Source organism: Apis cerana, linkage group LG2, assembly GCF_029169275.1.
Source record: "Apis cerana isolate GH-2021 linkage group LG2, AcerK_1.0, whole genome shotgun sequence".
In the NCBI taxonomy this organism is placed as follows: Eukaryota; Metazoa; Arthropoda; class Insecta; order Hymenoptera; family Apidae; genus Apis; species Apis cerana.
The window spans coordinates 2,416,880-2,442,190 of NC_083853.1; the positions used below are offsets into that span (position 1 = coordinate 2,416,880).

Below are 25,311 nucleotides of genomic sequence, written 5' to 3' on the forward strand. Positions count from 1 at the left end.
TCAGTTATCCGATAAAAAAATAATTATTTCGGATTATTTATTAGAAAATCAGTAAACGATAGACTATTTTTTATTCTTACGCATGTGATTATTACTAAATTCCTTTTACTTAAGAATCAATTTTATACGTCAAGAAATATTCAGTTGCATTCGAATCAATATAATAACTGAACGATAGTCTTCACATTCTATCGTTCTACTGTACCAATTAAATATTATTGGTAAAACGAAGAGTTTCTTGATATTATGTTAAAACAAATAATATCCGAAAAAGCTATCCACATTACTTGGCTTAGCGTAGCTATAACTTTTTGTTGGCCAATTTCCCTCAATAGTAGTAAAACTCAAGTGTTTATTTTCAAAGTTTTACAGATAATTAGTGTTATTAATGTTTCTATGTTGCTTCTACCATTGTTATATTCGATTTATCTGCATTTCGATGATATTATCATTGTCTCTAAATCTATTGCTTTATCAGTAGGCTTGATTCAAGTAATCGCGCAGACTGTTATATGCTTCGTCAAATACGATTCTCTGCAAGTAAGTTTCTATCTTTTTTATCTTATTTAACACATTTTTACCACGTAAGAAATTAAATATTTAAGTATTTAACTATACAATTGATTATTTTATTGTTTTCGCAAACTTTGATACACGAAATCATTTAAAATTATATGAATTTTGAAATCATTTGAACAATTCTCTTGTAAATAATCGAATTTTTGAAAATAAGTAAATAATTTTTCTTTCTAGTTACAAAGAAATTTTTTTTCCTAAAATTTTTTTCCTAATTTTAATAAAATATTGAATATATGTTTATATATATATAGATATAGATATAGATATTATATATTTTTCTTATATTTCAAGTTTGACTACTTTCTCATTTTTCAAATACAATTATTAATTTTGTAAGTTCAAAAGAATACTCAATCTTGTTGATAATATAAAATATTACTTGAATTGTATATAATAAGATTTATATAGTAGATTTGCTATTAATATTTCTTAAGAGATGAATACCAAAATAACAAAATTAATAAAATTTAATAGTGGGTAAAAATTGCAAATTTAATTTCGAAATTACAGCATGTAGTCGAAGAAATGATAATTTATGTCAAAGAAGCACAACAATACGAGAAGAAAATTTTTTACAAATATATAGAGAAATGCCACACATTTTATGGATGTTCTATAGCATGTATGTATTTGACTGCAATCGCTTTCGTAATAGGACCTGTATTCTCGCCAGCCTCTTTCCCAGCAGATGCAGAATATCCGTTTCAAATTAAGAATATACCAATGAAGATTATCATATATTTGCAACAGAGTTTAATTGCCTTTCAATGCGCTGGACATGCATGCTTGAGCATATTTGGCGCGCTTTTGCTCTGGTTCGCTTCCGCGAGATTTGAATGTCTGGCTGTGGAATTGCAAAAAACCACAGATATTGGTATGCTGATTGTTTGCGTTAAGAAACAATTACATATAAGGAGGTAATGTCATAATTATGCGTTTATGTATCAGATTTCGGTTTAAATGAAATGTGTAGAAAAGTTAAGGGATAAGCCAAGAAACTTCTTTTTTTAATTATTGATAATTAATGATCTCTTCATAATAAAAATAAATTCATTATTATATTTATATTAATCAGATTAATTATAGACTAATAAGTATCATGGATGATAATATTTTAAAATAATATTTTTTTGTTTTTTATTTCTATAAATATTAAATTTGAATTAACTATGATTTGTTTATGTATAGTTGTATAATTTGAAATATTGGTATTTGAAATTCTATTTTCTTAATTCAATGAAATTTTTCAACTTATCTCAAAATAGTATTTCTTATGTGACAAAATAGATATTTGCATATTTTCTGTTATTTGATTTAAGAATCATTGTATTTTCTGCTTGAACTATTGTCTATATTCGTTTGTATATTGTTATTGTTTATATTTCATTTTCATTTTAATTTGCTTTTAGAACTATTCTTTAAATTTTTTAGTTACATTATCCGAATACATTGTATTTTTATTGCAATTCTTCCTTTTTTTTTCTTTAGATACGCAAGAAGAGTGGTAATTAGTTTTCGCTTTATAATACTTTGTGCTATGGGAGTAAGTATATTTTCTTTGACTCTAGGTGGTATTATAATAATAACAGTAAGTAAAGTTTTTGTTTTATATTCATAATGTAATGTGTAATGTAATATAATTAACAATATATATCACAAACAGAAGGCACCATTTATTGTGAAAATACAATTCATAACTTTGATTTTGACTTTACTTACTGAAATTTATATGTATGCCTGGCCTGCTGATCATATGAAGGATATGGTAAATTATATTTTATATAAATATATAATTTTAAAAATATATAAAAATATAATTATATATGTTTTTTTTTAAATATGTCGAATCGTTCATATTTCTTAGAGTATAAATGTTTCAAAAAGTGTATATAATATAACATGGTATGAACAGACATTGAGAATGCAAAAAAATTTGTTAAACGTATTGATATATCAGCAGCCGATAATTCTTTCTATTAATTGTATATTGCCAGAGCTTTCATTACGTTATTATTGCTCGGTAAGTTAAATCAACAATATCAGTTATGTATAATAATATGTAAGTAAAATAATTATTACATTTCAGTACCTATCCAACGCTTTCTCTATCTTCACAGCTATACGTGTTATCATAGAAAATAATCCATCATAAATTTAATTTTTTTATTAAGTAATTGTTAAAATATTTCAATGAAGTAACGATTAAATTGTTATTATTTAATAAATAAATTACTAATATTTCCTTGGCTATAAAATTAATAATTTATATATATAATATAATACATCAATCTCTTTTATTCATTATCATTATCATTATATAAATAAAAAAAATAAATAATCAAATAAAAAGTTACGAAATACATAAGTATAGACGAAATTCATTGCAATAGCAATTATTTCTTGTAAAATTATTTGGAAAATTACGGATAACTGAAGATTATATGTACAGAAAAAAAATTGTTCAAAAGGATTATTACACATCGATAAGTTGATCAAATTTTAATTTTTCACAAATATTTTTAATCTAATTACCTAATTGCACTTCACTGGAAGTATCAGGAACTAAAAATTCGATTCATTTTTTGTTAATTTGGAAAAAAAACTAAGGTCAGTTTGTTCTATTAATATGATTATTACACTAACATTTCAGATCTGATCAGAAAATGCATATTGGAATATAAGTTATTTCAATAATCAATAAATAATATAATTTTTCATACTTTCTCCAAGCAATTAAAAAAATGCAATTAATTATTCTGATTCTGTGCACTATTATTTTTCATAGAATCTAATCTTCTATTATTTCTTTTATTTTAATCTTATATTATTTCGATACTGAGTCTTCAATCAACCGAATCAACAATTTCTGACGAAATATTTTATTATTTTAAAATTTTACGATTATTTTTTTTCTCTTGCATTTCTATTACATTTTTCTTATTAAAAGATCTTAGTCCACAAAAGATATTGATGCAACTAAAAAAAAAACGAGAAAAAGCCAAGTTAAAAGGAAATAATCCAAATTCCTATGCATGTGCTAAGGTATTTATAATTATTTAAACTAAAAAATATATTCTTCTATTCTAGTATTTATTTTGAATTGAATTGAATTGATTGTTTCATTTATTTCATATTATTATTTTTTTATATTATTGTATTTCTTATAATTACACATTTATAATAGCTATTTTTCAATATAAAAAAATTAATGATGCTTATATAGATTGCACTATTCTTTTTACAATGTTAATGATAATAGTTTAAAAAAAATATATATTGATACAATCACACATATTTAAATTAATATTTACTTTCCTATATGTGTATATATATAATATATAGTAATATTAAAATTAATAATATATAATAAGTAATAATATTAAAATTATATTATTTTAATTGTTAACATGTAATGTAATTCACTATATATAATGTAACATTTCAACACATATATATCATAAAATATATATATAAATTAATATGATTATTCTATTCAGAAATATTTGCACTACGACATAAATTTTTTTAGTCTCTTTTCATGAAGTGGCCAAATACTATTGAATATAATATCTTTTTATTATAACTTACTTTATTAAATATTCTATATAAAACGAACATATTCTATTAAATACTACTGTAAAATTCTGAATCTGCTTGCGTGATAACTTTTTTTTGCACCTGTCTAAAATCGCGCAGATGTATAATGCAACCGATAATTACCTACTATTATCCAGTGAGCTAGCAGCGCAAGTGTACTTTCCAGGGAAACATTAACCAACATTACATTTGTTCTAAATTGTTACATTGCTATAATTTATTAAATTCCTCTTATTTACGAAGCAACTTTATATAGGCAACTTAAATATTTATTCGTTTTCGAAATGACGTAATTATGCAAAGAACAACTTGTATGTTTCATTTTATCGCATCGGTTAAATTTTATTTCGTTCGATCCATCAACCGATTTGTAGTATTTTCTCAAATGGTAAAAGAAATGACACCCGAGAAAGCTATTCACATTACTTGGCTGAGCGTAATCTTAACCTTGGCCGCTTTCTGTCAATAGTGGCAAAACTCAAGTGTTCGTTTTCAGAATATTACAGATAATTAGTATTGCCAGCGCTTGCATGCTGTTCCTTCCTTTATCATATTCGATTTATCTCCACATGAATGATGTCGTCGTATTTTTAAAAACTATCATCGTGTTTATATGTGTGGCTCAAAATATTATTCAAACTGTCATATGCTTTGTAAAATATTATCTTTTACAAGTAAGTTTCTCTCAAATAAATATTTGACCGTGCATTTATAAAAAAATATGGTATAAAAAATTAATATTTGAATTGGGGATTGTGCAGTATATAATCGAAGAGATGAAAATCTGCATAAAAGAAGCGCAAGAATATGAAATAAAAATTTTCCAGAAATATATTGCGAAACTTAAAACTGTTTGGGGATGTAGCATAATATGTATGTATTTTTACATTTGACCGCTTTGGCATTTATGATTGAACCTGTATTCATGTCAACTTCTCTTCCATGCGATGCAGAATATCCGTTTCAATTTAATTACACACCCGCGTTTGCCATCATATATTTCCATCAATCTTTTTTTAGCTATCAATATCTCGCACATATGTGCATAAGCATGTCGGATCACTTTTACTTTTTAGTTCACGGCAACAAGGTTTGAGTGCTTATGCATTGAATTGCAGAATGCTACTGATATCGATATGTTGACCGTTTGCATTAAAAAGCAGTTACATTTTACGAAGATAAATTTTACGAAGGTAAAATTAATCATTTAATTAATTTATTTGCATTTATTGGATTAATTATATTTTTTATTTATTATAAAAATAAGAGATAAAATAGGACATTTATTATTTTTTAAATAAATGAATAATAAATTAATTATTTTTATTTTTTTATTATTTTATCAATATTAAAGAGAAGATTGCAAATTTTTATCAATTTTATTATTATTGTAAAAAAATCTGTAAAATTATTTGGAAATAAAATTCTTTATTCTAATTTATATAATTATTTATATAATTTTAAAAGTAGCAATATTATTATATTGTAAAATGATTGTTTCTATCTTTTTTATACTTTTTTTATAAATATATTTTTTCTATCGATAAATTTTTTGAGTAAAATGATTAATTAAAAAAATTAATTAAAATTAAATAAGAAATAAAAAAATTAATTATAATTATATAATATAAATGTTTCTTTTTTCTTTAGATATGCAAAAAAAGTGATTAATGGGTTTCCTTTTATAATATTTAATGTCATTGGACTAAGCACAATTGTCCTTACTTTAGCTAGTATTATATTAATTACGGTAAGCGAAATTACTTATAACTTTTCATAGTAATAATAGACTAATTAATACAATTCATAAACAGAATGTGCCAAAAATTTTGAAATATCAATTTGTAGTTATATTTATGACTTTATTAACAGAAATTTATATGTATACAAGGCCAGGTGATTATATAACAGATATGGTAAATGATTTTCCATTACATATTATAAATTGGGAAAAGTTAGTAGATTTTTGTATATAATAAAATCTTTTCATATAAATTAAAAGTTGTAATATTATTTAAAAAAATATATATCTAATTTTTTTGATTTTTTGATTTTTAATTTTTTTTTTAATTTTTTTCTTTTCTTATAACGAATATTTTATAATAAATTCTATTGCATTATTGCAAATTATTATGATTTAATTTTTTATTTATTTATTGCATCTTAATTTATTTTTTTATGCATCTTAATTAATGAAAAATGATATTTTAAAAATGATATTATATTGTTAGTTTTAGTCAGTGTTGCTAATATTTTCCCAGCTTATATATATATATATATATATATTAATCTATACAGATTTATTACGTTCTTTTTTTTTCTATTCACAAAATTGATCTTCCATTTTTCTTAGAGCGTAAATGTTTCACGAAAGGTATACGATTCAATATGGTATAAACAAACGTTAAAAATGCAAAAGAATTTATTAAAAGTATTGATATTTCAACGACCAGTAAATTTATCTATCGTTTATGTATTATCAGAACTTACATTGCATTATTATTGCTCGGTAAGATAGTTTAATATTTGTCAATTGTTATTTATGTATTAGTTAATCAAAAATAACAAAATGATATTTCAGTATCTATCCAATATTTTCTCTATTTTCGCCGCTTTGCGTATCATCTTAAAAGATAATATATAAAGAACTCTTGTTTTGATAATATAATAATGTATAATATTAAATAGTAATATTAATACTTTCTAATCTAGAAATCATAAGAAGAATAAAATGATAAAAAAAACAACAACAAAAAATACGAAATTAATTTTTTTATTTTGTACAATTTCTTGCCATTTTAGTTTTATTACAATTTTTATAGTTATTTAATTTCTATACAGATATCTTTGTTTCCCATTGTAGATTACATCTCTCTTTTTAAATTAACTGAATTTTATCTTCTTAAATTTCTTAACAATTGTTTGATAAAATATTTTGATGAAATATCAGTAGATAATGATAATTTTGTAAAATTGAATTTAATTAAAAATAAAATTTAATTTTTGGAAAATATTTGAGAATTGTATGAAAATTATATGAAAAACTATGTATAAATAAATAGGTTTCAGAAATATTATATTTTATATATATGCACTAATTTTACAGCTTTTATTATTTATATAATATATTAATATATAAATAATAATAAAATATAATACTAGCATATTTTGTTATAATAATATATTATTTATTTTAAATTCAATGACAAAATATATTTTTAAAATATTCTATTAAATTTCTACATTTCATCCATTTTGCATCCTTTTACAATATAATCGTTAGCTTTTTGAGTCTGATCAATAATATATAGATTGCTTTGTTCTACATTAGAAGAATCAATAGCTTCTTGAATCTGATCAGTAATTTGTGGATTGATTTGTTCTACATTAAAAGAATTAGTAGTTTCTTGAGTCTGATCGATAATTTGTGGATTGCTTTGTTCTACATTAGAAGAATCAATAGCTTCTTGAGTCTCTTCAGTAAATTGCGCATTGCACTCTTTTATATTAGAAAAATCATTAGTTTCGTGAACTTGACCAATAATTTCTAGATTGCATTCTTTTGCTTTAGAAGAATCAGTAGCTTCTTGAATTTGACTAGTAATTTTTAATTCTTTTATACTGGGGGAATCAATAACTTGCTGAATCTGACTAGTAATTCGTTGACATTCTTTTACATCAGAAAAATCAATCTGATCATTAATCTTTTCGATCTGATCAGTAACTTCTTTTTTAATCTTATCGGTAATTAATTGAGTGCATTCTTTTTTATCGATATAATTATATTCTGGAAAACTATAATCTCGAAATGAATGCAATTTATGTTTTTTTAATTTTATATCTGCGACTTCTCGATGGAGTTCCATGTTATCATCCAGAAACACATTTATCCCCTTTCGCCTTTCCAATTCTTCCAGACTGTACCCAATAGTTCGTCGATGCAACAACCATGGTTCCGGTTTTGGCGGCAATGGTAATGCTCTAGGTTTCATGGGATAAGGTAATCTGTAATGACTTCCTGATGTCGTCCGATAATCCATCCTACGAGCTTCTTCGGCATCGTACAATATATCTGTTAATGTAGGTTCTTCTTCTTCGGGCCTGCAATATATTTTACTTCAATTAATTTTTTGAAAATATTCATGCGTCGCTATGATTTTTTAATAATATTATTTTTTTATAAATAATTATTTTATTATTTTTTTATAAAAAGCAAATTTTTTATTAAAGACTATTTTTATTATCATTGAACATATAAATTTCACGTAAATCTAGTGTTGAATTCAGTAGTGTTGAAATTTTATGAAATTTATACTAAGATATCTTAAAAATTTAAAACATTTTATTAACAAATTATATATTAATAGAAATTTTGTCAAATCATATTATAGCATTTAATATATAAAATTGTAAACTTTTATGTTTTTATATGAACAATATTATAATGTGGATATTTTAAATGGATAATTAAAATTTTCAAATATATAATTATTTTATGTTATTAAATATGTTATTTTATTTTTATTTTCAATTATTGTCACTATAAATATATTGAACGCCTGATATATAGCGATTCTGATTCTCAATCTCTCTAAGAGAAGAGTTTTTAGAAAGATGATTTTCTAATTTATTTGTTTTAATATAATTACATTAATTTATTTAGTTAGTGATATAATATTGATATTTCATTAATGATTTTCAATGAAGAGAAATTATATACATAATTTTACTAACACTACTTTTTCTATTATTAAAAATGGTTCAATTCATCTATGACAAATTTTTCCACGAAAAGAATAAATCTCCATTGTTTCTAACTTTCTAATCTAAGAAAATAATGTATCATGACTATCTAGTTATTTAAAAAAAAAATAATAAAAAAAAATTAAAAAAAATTTATATTATTTATTCATGCAAAGCAGTTTACTCACATTTAAAGATATCTCGAGATCAATTTAATTGTTAATATAATAATTAAAAGGCAAAATTATATACATTAATATAATATATATATTATATAATATATATTATATACATGAATATAAAATAAAATATTTTTTAATTGATGTAATATATGTAATATATGAATGTATATAATATATATAATATATGTAATGATTATATGATATATTGTATATAATATATGTAATGATTGATACGTACACCTCTTCTATAAGTTTCTTCATTTTATGTAAAGCACGATGCGGAATAATTGGTTCATATTGATCTTTTAATTCTATTTGTGATAACATGGCTTGCGTTTCTGAAATTCCCGTACAAATAGTTCCTGGACCCAATCTTTTATACGATGATAAATGAAGATTTCCTTTTGGTGGAAATATCTCTTTGTTATCTCTGGGTTCTGCTAATGTATGCATTTGCCTATAAAAATCAAGTTTTATTAGATAGTCGAAACTTGATATTTAGATTAATAAAACTTGAGTCTGAAAATTTATATTTGAATTTCAAAATTAAAAAAATTCTCGAAATTCGAATTCTTTAAAATCCAGAATATTTATTTAATTTTTTAAAAAAAATTTTTTCATGAACTAAAATCTTAATAATCATCTTAATTTAAAAATAATTTAAAAATTACATTTTATTATTTTTTTTTCATACAAATTATATAATTTCATATAAATTATATATAATATAAAATCATATTAATTAAAATGCATTAAAAATATTAACGTAAACTCATTTGAATTATTATTAGAATAAAAATATTTTGAGATTTCGAACGTTATATATTTAATTCAAGATTAAAAAATAATCAACTTATTATTATATATGGATATCAAACAAGAATATAAATAACTTAAACAAAATAAATTTTTTTCAAAAATTTCATTTTTGAAGTAAACAAAAGAAAATTTTATTAAAAAAAATACAACATATAAAATTTCATTATAAAATGTTATTTATATTATTAATTACATTTTTTGATTCAAAATTTCGATAACAAAAAATGATACTTACGTCAATGATTTATTCTAATAAAAAATAAAATAAAATTGTTATAAAAAATATTATTGTCTCGTGTAGTTTATTATATTATTGACTAACCACTTTTTAGTATAGTATTTAAGTAAACTATTATTCTATTATGATTAAATTTTACTCTCAAATAAAACTATGTACACGATTAAAAGTAGTCACATTATAAATGATCTTAAAATCAACATTGATCATATAACGTTGCTACGCATAACAAAAAGAGGGTGCGTTTTACCCTCGTTCGTTTTACTTATTTTCCTTCGTATTAATATTGCATTCTTCTTCGTGTTAATATTATAAAAATTATTTTTTGCATCATTATTAATTATTTACTTTATTGATTAAAAAAGATTTTTAAAAATACTTTTTAATTTTTAAATTTTTAAAATTTTTTAATTTTTAAAAATATATCTTAATTATATATTTATGCAAGATATTAATATATTCGTAGAATATTTTTACAAAATCAATTCTGAAAGCAAAAACAAATACAAAAGTTGATATATAAAAATATCGATTGAAGTTTATTTAAGTTATGTGCAATTGTAGTTCACATTAGATAAAATGAAATCGAAATAGAGTGTACAAAGACGGAGCATTTCACTTTATTTCCGTCTCGTTTTATTTAATTATAAACTTTAAATGATTATAAATAAACTTCAATCAACATTTTTATATACTGATTTTTGTGTTTGTTTTGATTTCTAGAATCAATCATCCAAAGATATATCACAAATTAACATTTTATATATGAAAATAAAAATTTTTAATTTTTTTTTTATTTACTTAGATTTATGCAAAGAATGCTTACCAATTATGAATTTTTACTTTAGTATTATAAATTGCAGGAGTATGGAAAACAATTGGTTCCATTTCTTTAATTTCATCTTCACAAATTGGAAGAGCGGCCTATAATATGATTAATATTTATAATTTTTATATTTATATTATTCAACATACAATAATAAATGTTGTAATTCTTTATGCAATGCGCTCCAAAAATTATTTAATATACAAAAATAAGAAACATACAAAAGAAAAAAAAGGATAAAGTAAAATTTGAAATCTCGTTTTTAAGAAAATCTAATTAAAAACTTTATCAATTTCTGATAATATAGAAATTCTGATAATAAAAGTTTATTTTCAAGAAAATTAAACTTAAAAATTAATCAAATGTACATATAAATAAATATACTTAATTAATTCTTAATTGAATCTTATTTTATAATTATTATTTTCAAACTTAATAATTTTCTTAAAAATAAATTAAAATTAAAATTTATTCCATATTTTTTTATTTATTTTCGCTTATTTATCTATTAATAATAATTCCATATATGTTTTAATTAATCACGTTTGATTTATTATCAAATTTGATTTATATATTTAATTCCAAATATATTTTTGCATATGAAAACTTTAATTTCATATTTTTTTTTTAATGAAAATTATCATTTTTTTAGTTATATCTAGATTATTGAAACATCTTATAAATATGTTTCTAATAATAAATATATATAATTAAAGAAAATGTTTTATTTATTAAAAATATTTAATTTTGCCTACCAAAATACAATTAATATTATATATATATATAAATAAAAAAAATAAATATAATATATATATATATTATACATTAATATACAATTAATAAACAATTATAGGCAATTAAAAAAAAATTAAAATATAATAATTAAATTGTATATAAATATAAATAACATTACATAGATCTAAATAACATTGAATTAAATAAATATATAACATTATATATATATATTAATATTAAAATACATAAAAAAATTTCATATGAATGATATTTTAAACATAGTATATAGTTTATATTATAATAATTAATAATATTTATAATTAATTAAGAAAATAATCTTACGTTTAATTTTCCTTTCGTCAACATGTTTTTTAATATTATGTATATTTTCTTAATATATTTTATTTCACAGAATACTGCACGAATAATTAATTGAAAATTACTTTGAATATAGTATCAAATATTTATAAAAAAAAAATTATATAAAATGTTCCTTTTTAATATTTTCTATCGAATCTTTGATATCTTCACATCTCTTAGAATTGACGATATATAAACGGATGTAATTTATTATAAATCTATTAAGCATTAAGTTATTTTTAAATCGATTTAGCGGAAGTATATTTTTTGTTTTAAGTTTATTGAAAAAGAAAAAATTGTGAAAAAATGAATTCTATGTTAAAAGAATTAATATTACAAAAGTGTCGTAAGGTTAGCTCTTTGGAATATATTGAGGAAGAAGAAAGAGAGGATATCGCAGAAGAAGAGTCCGAATTGGAACCAGAATTGCCTTTTGAAGATATTCTCGCCGATAAACGTCGCAAATATTCTATTAAGGAAGAATATATTTATCTTCTTTATAATGACGTTTTGAAATATTTTGTGAAAGAGTAATTATTTTTCTTTTTACTGAATCCAAATGAATTTTATCCAAATTTCATTATTTATAAATTCAGTTCTTATAAATTAATTAGATAATTGATAATATCAATATTAAAAATTTAATCAATACAATTATTTTTATTTATCATACTTGATTCATAAACAAATAGAAGAAAAATTATATATGATATAAATTATTATTTTATTGTATAATAAATTTTTTATAAAGTCTTAATTCAAATTTTTCTATATATATGTATCATTATTTGTAATGTATTTTACATATATATGTACATTGGATGTCAAGGATTATTTTTATAAAATGATATTGGTATATGAATAAAAATAAGAATACATAACATATAAATATAAGTTTGTGAATATTTTACTAAAAGGTTGTAATAAAAATAGAAACGAATTTTTTGTTTGTTGATTTATAATATTCCAAAAAGTTATTTGTTTTTAAGTCTTAATGTTTATGATTTAGATTGTGGATTTTTATGCAAGTATATATTTTTCATATATATGTTTTGTATCCATTATATGATGAATAAATATATCAATATTCTTTGATATTAATTTTATTTATAATATTATAAACAAATTTTATGGTATTTTAAATCATTTGTATTTATAATATAATATAATATAATATAATATAATATAATATAATATAATATAATATAATATAATATAATATAATATATTATAATATAATATAATATATTATAATATAATATAATATAATATAATATATAATATTTATTATATTTTTGTAATAATGTTTCTTTCTTATTTTTTTAATTATATTGTTTGCAAATATGTGAGTCATCTATATATATATCATTTATTTTCTACAATTTCTGACTAACACAAAATTGATATGATTTTTTTATTATTGTTAATATAAAAAGACTTCTTTGTTTTTTAATTAATAAAATTTTGTAAGAAAATTTTAAATATAGTTTTAAATAATAAAAAAATATAGAAACTATAAAAATATAGAAAATATAGAACTTTCGGTTTGAAATTTTATTTTAAATTAGACATGATATATGCTCTCTAATATAATATTTCCTTTTTTAAAAGAAAAAAATTTATTTTTTTATTTTTAAATTATATTTCCATATTTGCGTTTCATATTTTTATGTTACGTTATTATATAGAAAACATATTATATAATATATTTTTAATATATTAAATATATTATATAGAAAATGAATAATATAATTATTATTTATTATAATATTGAATAAAGTACTAACTATTAAAATTATTATTAAAAATTTATTATTGAATATAGATGGGATGGTAAATATTTAAGAAAAAAACCTAAGAAAATAATTGATGATGATGATATACTTAGTGATGAGGAATGCATTGATGAAGAATATTATGAAGAAGAAATTATAGTTAGAGATAAAAAAGATAATAACTTTGAAGAATGTATTAGCGATACATCTAAAACAAATATGGATTTATCTTGGAAGTTAAAATTGCCCGATGAATTTGCAAATATAACATTCATTAATAATAATACGTACAGTGGTCGTATTAGTAGGAAAATGATGGAAGGTGAAGGCGTTTATAGATGGGTTAATGGTGCTCAATATAAAGTAAGAATTTTCAATTTATTAGATAATTTTCTAGACATTATTCAATAGAATCAGATTATTGTGTAATAAGATTGGTAATATTTTAATAAAGATTGAAATTTTATTTAAATTAAATTAGTTTTTATCAATCCAATAAATTTTTTAATCATAATTTATTAACATTATTTCAATAACAAAAAAATTGTATATTTTGTTTATATTACATTATATATATATATATATATTATAATTTTTATTCTAATTATAATTTCATTCTTTTAAAAAAATAAATAAAGATAACAAAATTTTTTATTATTAAAAATAATATAGTTTCGCAGGGAACATTTGAACAAAATCTTATGCATGGGAAAGGTTTACTGGAATGGAATAATGTTTGCTGGTACGAGGGTGATTTTTTAAATGGTTATCGACATGGTAGAGGAATGATGGTGGATGGAGAAAATCGTTACATGTATACTGGTCAGTGGTATAAGGGTCTAAGGCATGGTAAAGGGTATGTTATACAAAATACAAGATAATTATTTAAACCAAATTATACAATACAATATTAAAACCAAATTAGAACTTCACATGGATATGAAAATTAAAATATATGTAAGTATTAGAAAAAATATAGCATATGATGAAATACTTTGCAGGCATAAAATTTATAATTTAAAAAAAAAAAAAAACAATCATATACAATATAAACTAGATAAAAAACTATTATTAGATGAAAAATATTTTATTGTTTCCAAATATTTCTTACTTTTAATTTATAGTTTCAAAATATATATATTGATCTTTTATATTAACAAATTTTATTTATATAATTAAATTGCATTGTTATATATATATATATATATATATATATATATATATATATATATATATATATATATATAATGTAAATATTAGTAGAGTAAAAATAAACGCAAAAATTAAAAAAAAAATATGGAAATATATTTTCTCTACACTTTTTCTGTGAGAATGTTCCCATATTGCCATGTATTTTGCCATGATCAGAACTCAAATCTGAATTATTATGATCATAAAATAGAATCCTAAGCATTGAATTTCACAAATTATCAAAAATTGAGAATATTTTTACATGTATTTCAATATTCTATATTGTATTTTCTTCGTTATTTTAATAAAAAATTGATTTAAGATTTTAGAGTTTAGAAGAAAATTTGGAAAAACATATAATATATTAAATACAAAATATAAATATATATTCAAAATGCAGACCGTTTCAAATAACTCGAAAATTACTAAATACAAGAAAATGTTTTATATAAACTTTCATAATGTAATAGTAAAATTATAAATATATTCTCATCTATGTATGAGCTTTTCAATATGTTGATATTAAATTATATTAAACAATCAATATGTTTATTACAAAAGTTATGCTCGTTATGATGATAATGGTTCATATGATGGCGATTGGATAATGGACAAGATGAATGGGACTGGATTACGGATTTATCCAAGCGGTGCTCGTTACATGGGTCAATGGAAAAATGGAATTCGTGATGGTATCGGGACTATGGTCTGGACCAATGGAAATTTTTATCGTGGAGAATGGAAATGTGGTTTAATGCATGGGTTTGTTAATTTCAATTTTTATGATAATTATATCAAAAATATATAATATAAAATAAAACATTTTTTCATCTTAATTTAATATTATGAAATTATACACATATTATAATATATATTAGTTATGGAGAATATGTATGGAATGGATTCTTCAACAGAACTTTTACTTGGCCACAAGAAGCATCTTACACAGGTTATTGGCGTCATGGATTGCGCCATGGCAAAGGTGGATTATATTTTTATTTTAAAACGAAATTAAAAATGTTAATTAGATTGTTTTCATATAGGAGATATGAAATTTAATTCTGTTGGTGGAGCAAAGTATTCTGGATATTGGGAGGATAATAAGAAACATGGTTATGGAATTATAATTGGTAACATAAATATTTTAAAAATTAAACTTAAAAATATATGATATATTTAAAACTGAATTCGTATTTTTAAATTTGTTTAAATTTGTTTAAAATTTATACATAAAAGAATTATTTAAATATCTCGTTTATAATCGTATTTATAATCGTATTAACAAGTTTTTCACTAATGATATTTACAATAAGTTTTAAAAGAAAAAAATATATTTGTAGAATATCTCTGGAGGATTCTAGAACTCAAAAAATAAAGAAAAGAATTATTATAAAAAAATATGCATTGAGATTTATTTAAGATTTAAATAATTAAAATATAGATTTATTTCTATTCCATTTATTATCTTTTCACTCTAGTTCTGTTTCATTTCATTTAATGCAAACTTAAATTGTTTATAACTTAAGAAATAATTTCAAACAATCTTATCAAAATATTTTTATATACCAAATATTTTTATCAAAATATTTTTGTTTTATCTTTAAAATCGATTCTCCAAATCTATTTCACAAATATATTAATATACGTGTATATACATATATTTACTTCATTTGTTCAAAATATTATCTTAATTGAAAATATACTTTTATTATACATATAGGAAATAATGGCGAAAAATTCGAAGCTAATCCATTATTTTTAAATGATATTTTATGTACTGATATTATAAAAGATAATAATTTTGAAAATGAATCAGAAATAAAAAGTAAAGAAGAATACATGATAATTAAAGATGTGAAACCAAAGTAAGAATTATTACTTTAATAGTCATATAATTTCATAAAAAAAATATAAAGATTATTTTTTTATTCATTAAGAACATATATAATAATAAAGATATAAAGTATAAATATATATGAACAATTATCTGTATTTATTGGTTATATAATGACAACCAACTATTAAATGTTGTTTATTAGATATTATTTTTTCAAATATTATATTTATAAATTTATTATATATTTTTAAAATTTTTTAATTTATTATTTTTTTCACATATTATATGTAAAAAAAATTTAAATAATTATGCGTTTATATAAATAATATAAACATGTATGGAATTTTTTAAAAAATTATTTAATTATAAAAGAATAAAGAATCATAAAATGAATATATATATATGCTGAAAAATTATCAATGAAATAAAAATATTTATACAATATATTAAATCAATAATTTAATAATTGAAATATTATAAAATTTATAATAATAATATATATAATATCAATAAATATATAATTATAATTATATAAAACTTTAAATATTAAGTTAATATATAAGAAAAAAAAGAATAAAAAAAAGTTTTTAAAAAATAAGGAGAAAATTAAAATAATATTATATTATTCTTTAAACTTCATTCATAGAGAATCAAAATTTTTTTTTATTTTACATGTTTATCTTTGCATATTAATATTTATTTCAGATATAATTAAATTTATTTAACAATAATTAAAAATATAATATTATATACTTATTTTATAAATTATATAATATATAAAATCAGAAATATATTAATAATTAGTATATTATAATTAATATATTAATAAAATAGATATTATTAAAATAGAATTAGAATAAAACATGGAAATAATGATAAGTTACAGAGTAAAAACATTTAAAGATATTTTTACAGTTTAATTATTTATAGATTTATTGAAAAACCTGCCGAATTGGCAAAAGGTTTCGTAACACCTATCCTAAAACCAGAACAATTTCCGTGTTTAACTTATTATATAACTCGTTTATTGGATCCAGAAAGTTTGGAACCATATTTTGAACCTTCAATTTCATCTGGAAGATGTTATAGTTGTGAAAACGAATCTTGTGCTTGTTTACATGTACCTTCAAACGGTTATTTATTTGTATTTATTATACTATCAATTAATAAACTAACGTATTATTTTTTTTTATATTATTTATACCTCTATATTAAGTAACTTGTTATTATGTAATTTTATTAATAATATTAATTATATTATTAATTTCATATAGATATTGTTATAAATAAAATTATAAATGAAGAAAACGATTTCCCACAAGGAGAGCTTTTTAATTCTGATGTAGTAGATATAACAAAATCTGAATGGAATTATGAAGAATGCTGGATATACAAATGTTTAATGATTCATATTCTTCGTTTACGTCAAATTTATAATGATTATGCCAAATTATTTGCAAAGCCAGCACCAAAATGTAATCTTGTAATGAGCAAACTATGTTTATGGCAATTATGGAGAGATTGTAATGTCCAAAAAAAAATTTCTCTTTCCACAATTGATAAACACATAGGTAAATGTTCATCAATGTTGATTATATTAATGATTATAGTTAATATATGTATATATATTGTCTATAAATAAAAATATTTATCGACATAAAAAAATATTTTAGAACATTATTTTACTATTATTCATCAATAATTATAAATCTATTTATTATTATTATAATATAAATTTATTTATTAATATATATTTAACATTATTATTTATTATTGAAATAATATTATAGCAAAAAATAAAAGTACAATAGTGAAAGATCCTCACCATCCATTTGAAAAGATTGAAATCTGGCAATTTTTACATGCGTTGTTAGAAGTATCTTGGCATTTATATACAAAATATAATAATGAAGAAATCGGAGAAATGAACGGAAAACTTGCTAATGGTTTGCACAAATTTTTAAAAAATGATATATATCCTCATATTGGAAATCATGTTGGTAAGTTATATGAAATTACATAAATAAAAAAAGTTATTATATATGTTTACATTAATATATCTCTAAATACAATAATTTATCTCGAAAAATTATAAAAAATTATTTGGCATGAAGAAAACTTCATTATATTATTCTTACTTGTTTTTAAGAAAGTTAGTTTTTAAGAAGAATTAAATAAATAAAATAAGCTTTTATAATGTTTGCAATGAATCTCCAAATTATGTCTTGTTTTTAGAATAAAAAGATATTATTATCTCGATATTTTTGTGAAGATTACATATACTACATGGATACGAGAGTTTCCATGAAGAATCGAAGAATCGAATTCTAGAAATCAAAATAAGCAGAAAAGTTGATATATAAAAATTTTCAAGATTTATTTATTAAATTATAAATATAATTAAAGTTTGAATTAGACGAAATAAGATAAAAAGAATATGACATTTTTTTTGTCTCCGTTATATCGTTATCGCATTTTATTTTTATCTCGCTTCATCTAAAATTAAATTGCTATTAAATTATAATTTAATAAATAAGCCTCAATCAATATTTTTTTATATCAATATTTATTGTTTGTATTTATTTTTATTTCTAAAATCCTTCAAAGAAATTTTATTTATTAATCTTATATATTGTAATATATTATATACATGACGAAAATTAAATTTGAATTTGATTTATTATATCATCGTATTCTAATACATATTTCAAAAATTAATCAAAATTTTCATATCAAGTAAAGATTCTTTTAGATCTGTTAAAATTCTTGAAATTAGCTAATTCTATACTTTATTTTAATTATTATAAAGATTTTATTTCCAAATAAGTGCATTTTTTAGATGTACGATTTCAATTCTCCAATCAATGTAATATTTCTTCTATCAATTCTTAGAAAAAATAGATTTTCTGTAATTTTTATTGCTTCGTCCTTTAATTTTACGAATATTTTATTTCTATGGAAATCAATTTGTGTCACCTTTCAATTCTAAAAACAACTGTATATATAAATGTATGTATATTGTCAGATAAATAAATAGAGATAAGAGAAAGAAGAAATAATTCTCTTTGTTTACATATCACAAAAATATCGAATGCCTAATGCAAATTTTTATCTTCATAAACTTAACAAAATTATTGTTATAAGATAATTATTATAGTTAAATAATAAACAATAATTTTTATTTGAAATATTGTCTAGATAAAAAGAAAGTTTGAAGATAGATATTTTTGCAGATAGATTGGTTTATTAATTAAAATAAAATTTTTCACGTCATATAGGTACTTTATGCAATGAAAATAAGGATATATTACCTATAAATTGTGTTTTTAAATTGTATCAACAAATTGGATATCCACCTTCTGCAAGAGATTTGCTTCAATCAACATGTATTTTGAGTAAGCTAATAATGATTTACAATATAAATTTTTTGTTTGCATATAATATAAAACATGTACATAACATATATATAATGTTAATATATTTTGAGAATTGATTCTGGAGATAAGTTGATGAAATGAAATATACAAGTTTAAAGTATTTTATTAATAATGAACAATAATGTGTTTGTACATTTCACAGTATATATGCATGCAGAATCTGCTTAAAATCTAATTTTTATAATAATGATATTTTTACATTAAAATATATAAATATTAATAATGTAGATGCAAAAGATTCACGATTGTTTGCTACGATCACTGAAACTATGAAAATATTTCCGGAGGGAATTAATTCTGTGACAATAGGTGAAAAAATTAGTTATTTATTAAAACTTAATGAAATGTTTACATTACATAATTATACGACTGATATATCAAAAAAAAATGAAAATAATCTAAGTATGTATAGCATTCATCTAGTTATATAGCACACTCTATAAAATCATTATTTTTTATCATTTATCATTAATTTATCTAAATTAAAAATATAATTTATATTTCAGTTAATAAATTGTTGATTTTTAGTCAGCTAGGAGTTATAAAAATGATAGAAATCATGACGCTAATATGTCCTGGAATAAAAGATACAAATACTGATATAATTATAAATATGGATTATAAGGTATACGATCTTAAGATTTAAATTTTGATGTAAATATAAATAAAATTCTGTAAATATAATTCAATAACTAAACAATTGATAAAATAGATTATTTGATTGTATTTACTTTAGTATTTTTAATTTTCGATATTATAATATTTAAAATATATTTTAAATTATCGTTTTGAAAGTTTTATATTATAATTTATTAATTTCTTAAAATAAACACAGTAGATTATAATAAAATGTGCTATATCAAAAAAAGTGAAAGATAATAATTTGATATTCATAAATATTTTTAATTTTATATTGTATAATCAAATAAAATTACATAATATCAACAAATATAACATTAAATGTTATTTGATATTATCCTTTTATTGAACAATTATTCTTATGATTGTTATATATTATTACTATTATGCAATTTTTATTTTATAATATATGTTAGCAGAATTACGGAAATAAAATTGAAAATAAGTGAATTAATAAACAAAATGAGTAAATAATATAAAATGAAGATTATGTGAAATTGAATTTTACCGAAATATCTTTAATTATAAAATTATTATTACTTATATTGAAAACACAAAATATTATAAATAGCATAGATTTGTAAAATGTATTTTATTACATCGATATTTATTCATAAACCAATATTGAATATCATATATAATTTAATACTTTAATCAATGATTATTTACAGATATTACAAAAATTGCATTTCTCCTAACTTAATTATCTTTTGCTTAAATGTGTAATATATTTTACAGACACATCGTATACGGTATTATGCATATTTTACAATATAGAAATTGAATGTTACAGCTGACATTTCTTGAATTTTATGAAATAATACTAGAGGCAACGAAAGAATTATTCTTTTTAAAAAACAAATCTGAAAAATTATTACAAACGAAAATTGAGAAGGAAATCAAGTCAGTAGAAATTAATAATTTATAAAAAGAAAAGAATTCTTGAATTAATAAGTCTTCTTTGATTCAAAATTATTTTCCGAATTTAAAAATAGATTAATATAATATAATTTATTAAAAAATAATAAAATAATAATAAAATCTAATTTTATTTCATTTATGTGAAAATTTTATCTCTCATATTACTATTTCTAGTTTATTTCACTTTTAACATTAAGATTAATATTAAATAAAATTAAGCAGTTTTTACTGCAGTTTATTTTTAAAAATATACTTATAGTACCCAAAATTATAATTAAATCAATTTAAAACAAATAAGAAAATATCCATTGAAATAAACTAGAATTGCATTGGCACATTGATATATTAAAGAACAAGAATGAAAATAAAAAATAAAAACATAATTTTCTAAAGAGAATTAATAAAATAACTTGTAAATGATATTAATAAAAACGACGATTACTGCCAATGTTCCTCCAGTTTGAACAATATAAACTAAAATTTGTCATTTAATGACGATATAAATGAAAAAAATATATATATTTTTTGAACATATTGTTCTATATGTATCATATACATCTATATAATTAAAAATTATAAAATCCTTAATGGATAAATAAATTGCCTTTACAAGGCTATTTTTTTAATTTAAGAAATCATAAAATTTTTGGCAGCATAGTATTTCAATGTTTGCCGCTAATAAATAATCTATGGTAAAATATTTAAAACTTAAAAACATGAAAAAAAGAAAATGAAAAAAAAATAATAACAATTAAATCAATTTATATGATTTTTACATTAGTATGATATTTTTATAATAATTTTCGATATCTGAAAAAACAAAAGAACATTTTTATAAATAATAAAAATAATTAAATGACAAACTATTCAATGCATCCAACCGTAAAAGTAATTTGATAGTGTTTGCATATACAAATACGTTGGATTTTTTGGACAGGTACAGATAGAAATTTCATTCATGAAATATCATAAAATTGAAAAGAACGTGGCAGTTGGCTCTCCTTGCAACCACGGATGGAACGATTCAGTCTTGAGCGAGCAATAACAAAATTGTGAGTGTCATCGGAACAAGCGAATCCATTACGCATTTTTACATAATGATGCAGTGGAACTTAATTGATTTTTATGCATAAAACACTATGCTAAATATATTTTCATAAAAGTCCCAGGGCTCAGGAAGTCAGAGGAACGATAGTGTGTGACTAAATCGCTTATAGTAATGTTTTTACTTAAAATGCAATATACGCGTTACTTCTAATCCATTATATTATCTTTTGATGTCTTCCTTTTTTATATTTATTTTAGAGATATTGAATACACTAATATTTGATTAAATATAAAATTTGATTCTTTTTTATATTTATTCGAATTTATTATTGATATTTTATTTTCTTCGAAAGAATAAAAATGAAAATATGGATAATGAGAAGAATGAAAATTTAATTTAATATTAAAAAATAAATTTCGAAACAAAAAAAGATTTATATAAAAATATAAAATCTCATTTAACTGCCAAATTATAAAATATTATACAATTCATGTACAAAATATATATTTTTACAAATTGTGAATCATGCAATAAATGTAATCATAAAATAATTATTAATTTTTAAAATCAAAATGAAAAAAAATCCGAAGACTTAGATATTTCAATAGTAGATTTAGAAGTATTGCGTCATCGCAGCTAAAGCCGGTTCAACAATCCCTATAAGTAATTCTAAAATATAAACTATATACCGATGCACGTAATTACAGTACAGCACAACAAAACACGCTTTTATGACAATAAAGCGCGACACTGTTCAAATCCTCGATAGCAAGTATATTATTCGATTTAATAATATTTGAATTAAAATTAATCAATATAAGTTCTTATAAAATATGAAATAGTTGATATATTTTTATTCAAAAATTATTTTAACTTCCTGCATAAATAAAAAATAAAATAATTTATTTTTAATAATACTACTAACAAATCATACCAAAAAATGTATCGTAAATATACAACACGATCAAAATTTAATTTATATCGTAAATTATTTTCAAGTTCGATATATTTCATTACTTTTTATCAATTCATTTATAAATTTATATTTTTGAGATAAATTCGTTATACTAATGATTAAAATATAAAAAAACAGATTAATAAATTGATAGTAGAAAATATTTTTCATAAAAATATCTACAACATGTATCCAAACTATTCGATAAATAGGATACTTTAGTTTAAGTAACTTGAATGCCATCGAGCGACTGTTACATTTTACTTTGTTTAATTGATTATCGAGATACAATATGAAACGAACTAATGTCTTTATAATGCAACTAGTAGACAAACAGTGAGTCTTTTTATAAAAATTGTTCGAATAATTATTGATAATATAACTATTAGAATGGGTGCAGTACATAATGAGCCCCAGGACATATAATATCTCTCACGTAAGTAATGTATCATCCAATTCTTCTATTTTGCCTTCAGGCTGAGATAGAACTTTACGCAATACTTTGCTGACTACATCTGATAATGATTCTTTTGCACCAGCATCCAAGAAAGCCATACAACGCTGAAAAATATAGTTTGTAGAATTATAACTAACCAATATTCGAATTCAGTTTATATTTGTGTAATATAATTGATAAATACCTGATGTTCTTCTTCTCCTTGTCTCAATCTAAGTACTGCTATGAGAGCAAGTTCACTGTTAGCTTTTACATAACCATTTTTTTCTTTTGTTCCATTTACCAACATAGGTAAAAGTGATTTAAGTAATTCTGGTGACATTTTTTCTGGCGATATGTTACGAGCCAAATGAATACAAACTTTGGCTAATAATTGTTTTACATCATTGCTATTGTTATTCATCGACTAAAATTATTTACATAATAAATTATTTATATAAATTATTTTATATTTATTTTTATATATGTTTATAAAAAGAAGTAAATATAAAATTATATAATCTTTAAATTTTTACCCGTACAAACGGAGATAAAATTTGTTGAGGTATAGATTGTCCTTCATTCATAAGATATTGAAACAAATAACCACAAGCTCGTACACCATTCATAACAATTTGAACTCGATCAGCACTTAAATACGAAAGTATTACACTGCAAACGCGATCTTTTTCTTTATTATTATAGACAGTTGTTGGAGATTCCTTTAATGCGACAAATAATGCTGCAGAACGTCCATGTCTAAGCATCCAATCAACAGTTGAATCATTACCTACAAATTGTTAATTAAGTAATTTTAATTGTTTATAACATGTAAATCTCAATTTTTGTGTTTGTTCTTGCTTTCAAAATTTCATGAATATATTAATATTTTATATATTACACTTATATTGTTTTGTATTATATAAAAAAATAAAAAATATATAATTATATTAAATATATATAATTCATAATAACATTTATTTTTTTTTGATA

General features: G+C 20.6%; 4 protein-coding genes across 14 annotated transcripts in view; 2 read left to right on the plus strand and 2 right to left on the minus strand.

The window, feature by feature from the left end:
• LOC108004487 (uncharacterized) lies at positions 1 to 8,232 on the plus strand. 2 transcript variants are annotated; one of them, XM_062072120.1, is made up of 8 exons: positions 1 to 540; positions 1,090 to 1,496; positions 2,068 to 2,167; positions 2,243 to 2,344; positions 2,444 to 2,599; positions 5,253 to 5,369; positions 5,827 to 5,926; positions 8,094 to 8,232. In XM_062072120.1, exons 1-7 carry the CDS (start codon positions 247 to 249, stop codon positions 5,845 to 5,847), a joined length of 1,197 nt encoding a protein of 398 aa, XP_061928104.1. In that variant the 5' UTR covers positions 1 to 246; the 3' UTR covers positions 5,848 to 5,926; positions 8,094 to 8,232. The 2 variants fall into 2 exon arrangements, with proteins under 2 accessions (XP_061928104.1, XP_061928105.1); XM_062072121.1 differs by lacking the exons at positions 5,253 to 5,369; positions 5,827 to 5,926; positions 8,094 to 8,232 and adding an exon at positions 2,666 to 5,207 and having other exon boundaries at positions 4 to 540.
• Positions 6,937 to 19,294, minus strand: LOC108004497 (uncharacterized). 3 transcript variants are annotated; one of them, XM_062072122.1, is made up of 4 exons: positions 18,708 to 18,841; positions 10,985 to 11,082; positions 9,340 to 9,558; positions 6,937 to 8,277 (listed from the first exon to the last, which is right to left on the minus strand). In XM_062072122.1, the coding sequence occupies exons 1-4, from the start codon at positions 18,708 to 18,710 to the stop codon at positions 7,416 to 7,418; spliced, it is 1,182 nt and encodes a 393-aa protein (XP_061928106.1). In that variant the 5' UTR covers positions 18,711 to 18,841; the 3' UTR covers positions 6,937 to 7,415. The 3 variants fall into 3 exon arrangements, with proteins under 3 accessions (XP_061928106.1, XP_061928108.1, XP_016922945.1); XM_062072124.1 differs by lacking the exons at positions 10,985 to 11,082; positions 18,708 to 18,841 and adding an exon at positions 19,021 to 19,294; XM_017067456.3 differs by lacking the exon at positions 10,985 to 11,082.
• On the plus strand, positions 14,541 to 25,273 carry LOC108004514 (radial spoke head 10 homolog B). Of its 8 annotated transcripts, none has more exons than XM_062072119.1 (12): positions 14,541 to 14,710; positions 15,607 to 15,807; positions 15,924 to 16,027; positions 16,089 to 16,175; positions 16,766 to 16,910; positions 17,813 to 18,015; positions 18,157 to 18,453; positions 18,673 to 18,882; positions 20,161 to 20,277; positions 20,548 to 20,721; positions 20,826 to 20,944; positions 21,752 to 22,004. In XM_062072119.1, the coding sequence occupies exons 1-12, from the start codon at positions 14,556 to 14,558 to the stop codon at positions 21,884 to 21,886; spliced, it is 1,947 nt and encodes a 648-aa protein (XP_061928103.1). In that variant the 5' UTR covers positions 14,541 to 14,555; the 3' UTR covers positions 21,887 to 22,004. The 8 variants fall into 8 exon arrangements, with proteins under 8 accessions (XP_061928103.1, XP_061928101.1, XP_016922963.1 ...); XM_062072117.1 differs by lacking the exon at positions 14,541 to 14,710 and adding an exon at positions 15,408 to 15,508; XM_017067474.3 differs by lacking the exon at positions 14,541 to 14,710 and having other exon boundaries at positions 15,442 to 15,807; positions 15,960 to 16,027; positions 16,074 to 16,175.
• Positions 21,532 to 25,311, minus strand: part of LOC108004508 (stalled ribosome sensor GCN1) — a 13,438-nt gene continuing 9,658 nt past the window's right edge. Inside the window, exons 11-13 of the mRNA XM_017067467.3 lie at positions 24,855 to 25,108; positions 24,524 to 24,745; positions 21,532 to 24,443 (exon numbers count right to left, since the gene is read on the minus strand). Of these exons, the coding sequence (XP_016922956.1) occupies positions 24,315 to 24,443; positions 24,524 to 24,745; positions 24,855 to 25,108 (605 nt within the window). The 3' untranslated portion in view covers positions 21,532 to 24,314. The remainder of the gene's footprint in view (positions 24,444 to 24,523; positions 24,746 to 24,854; positions 25,109 to 25,311) is intronic.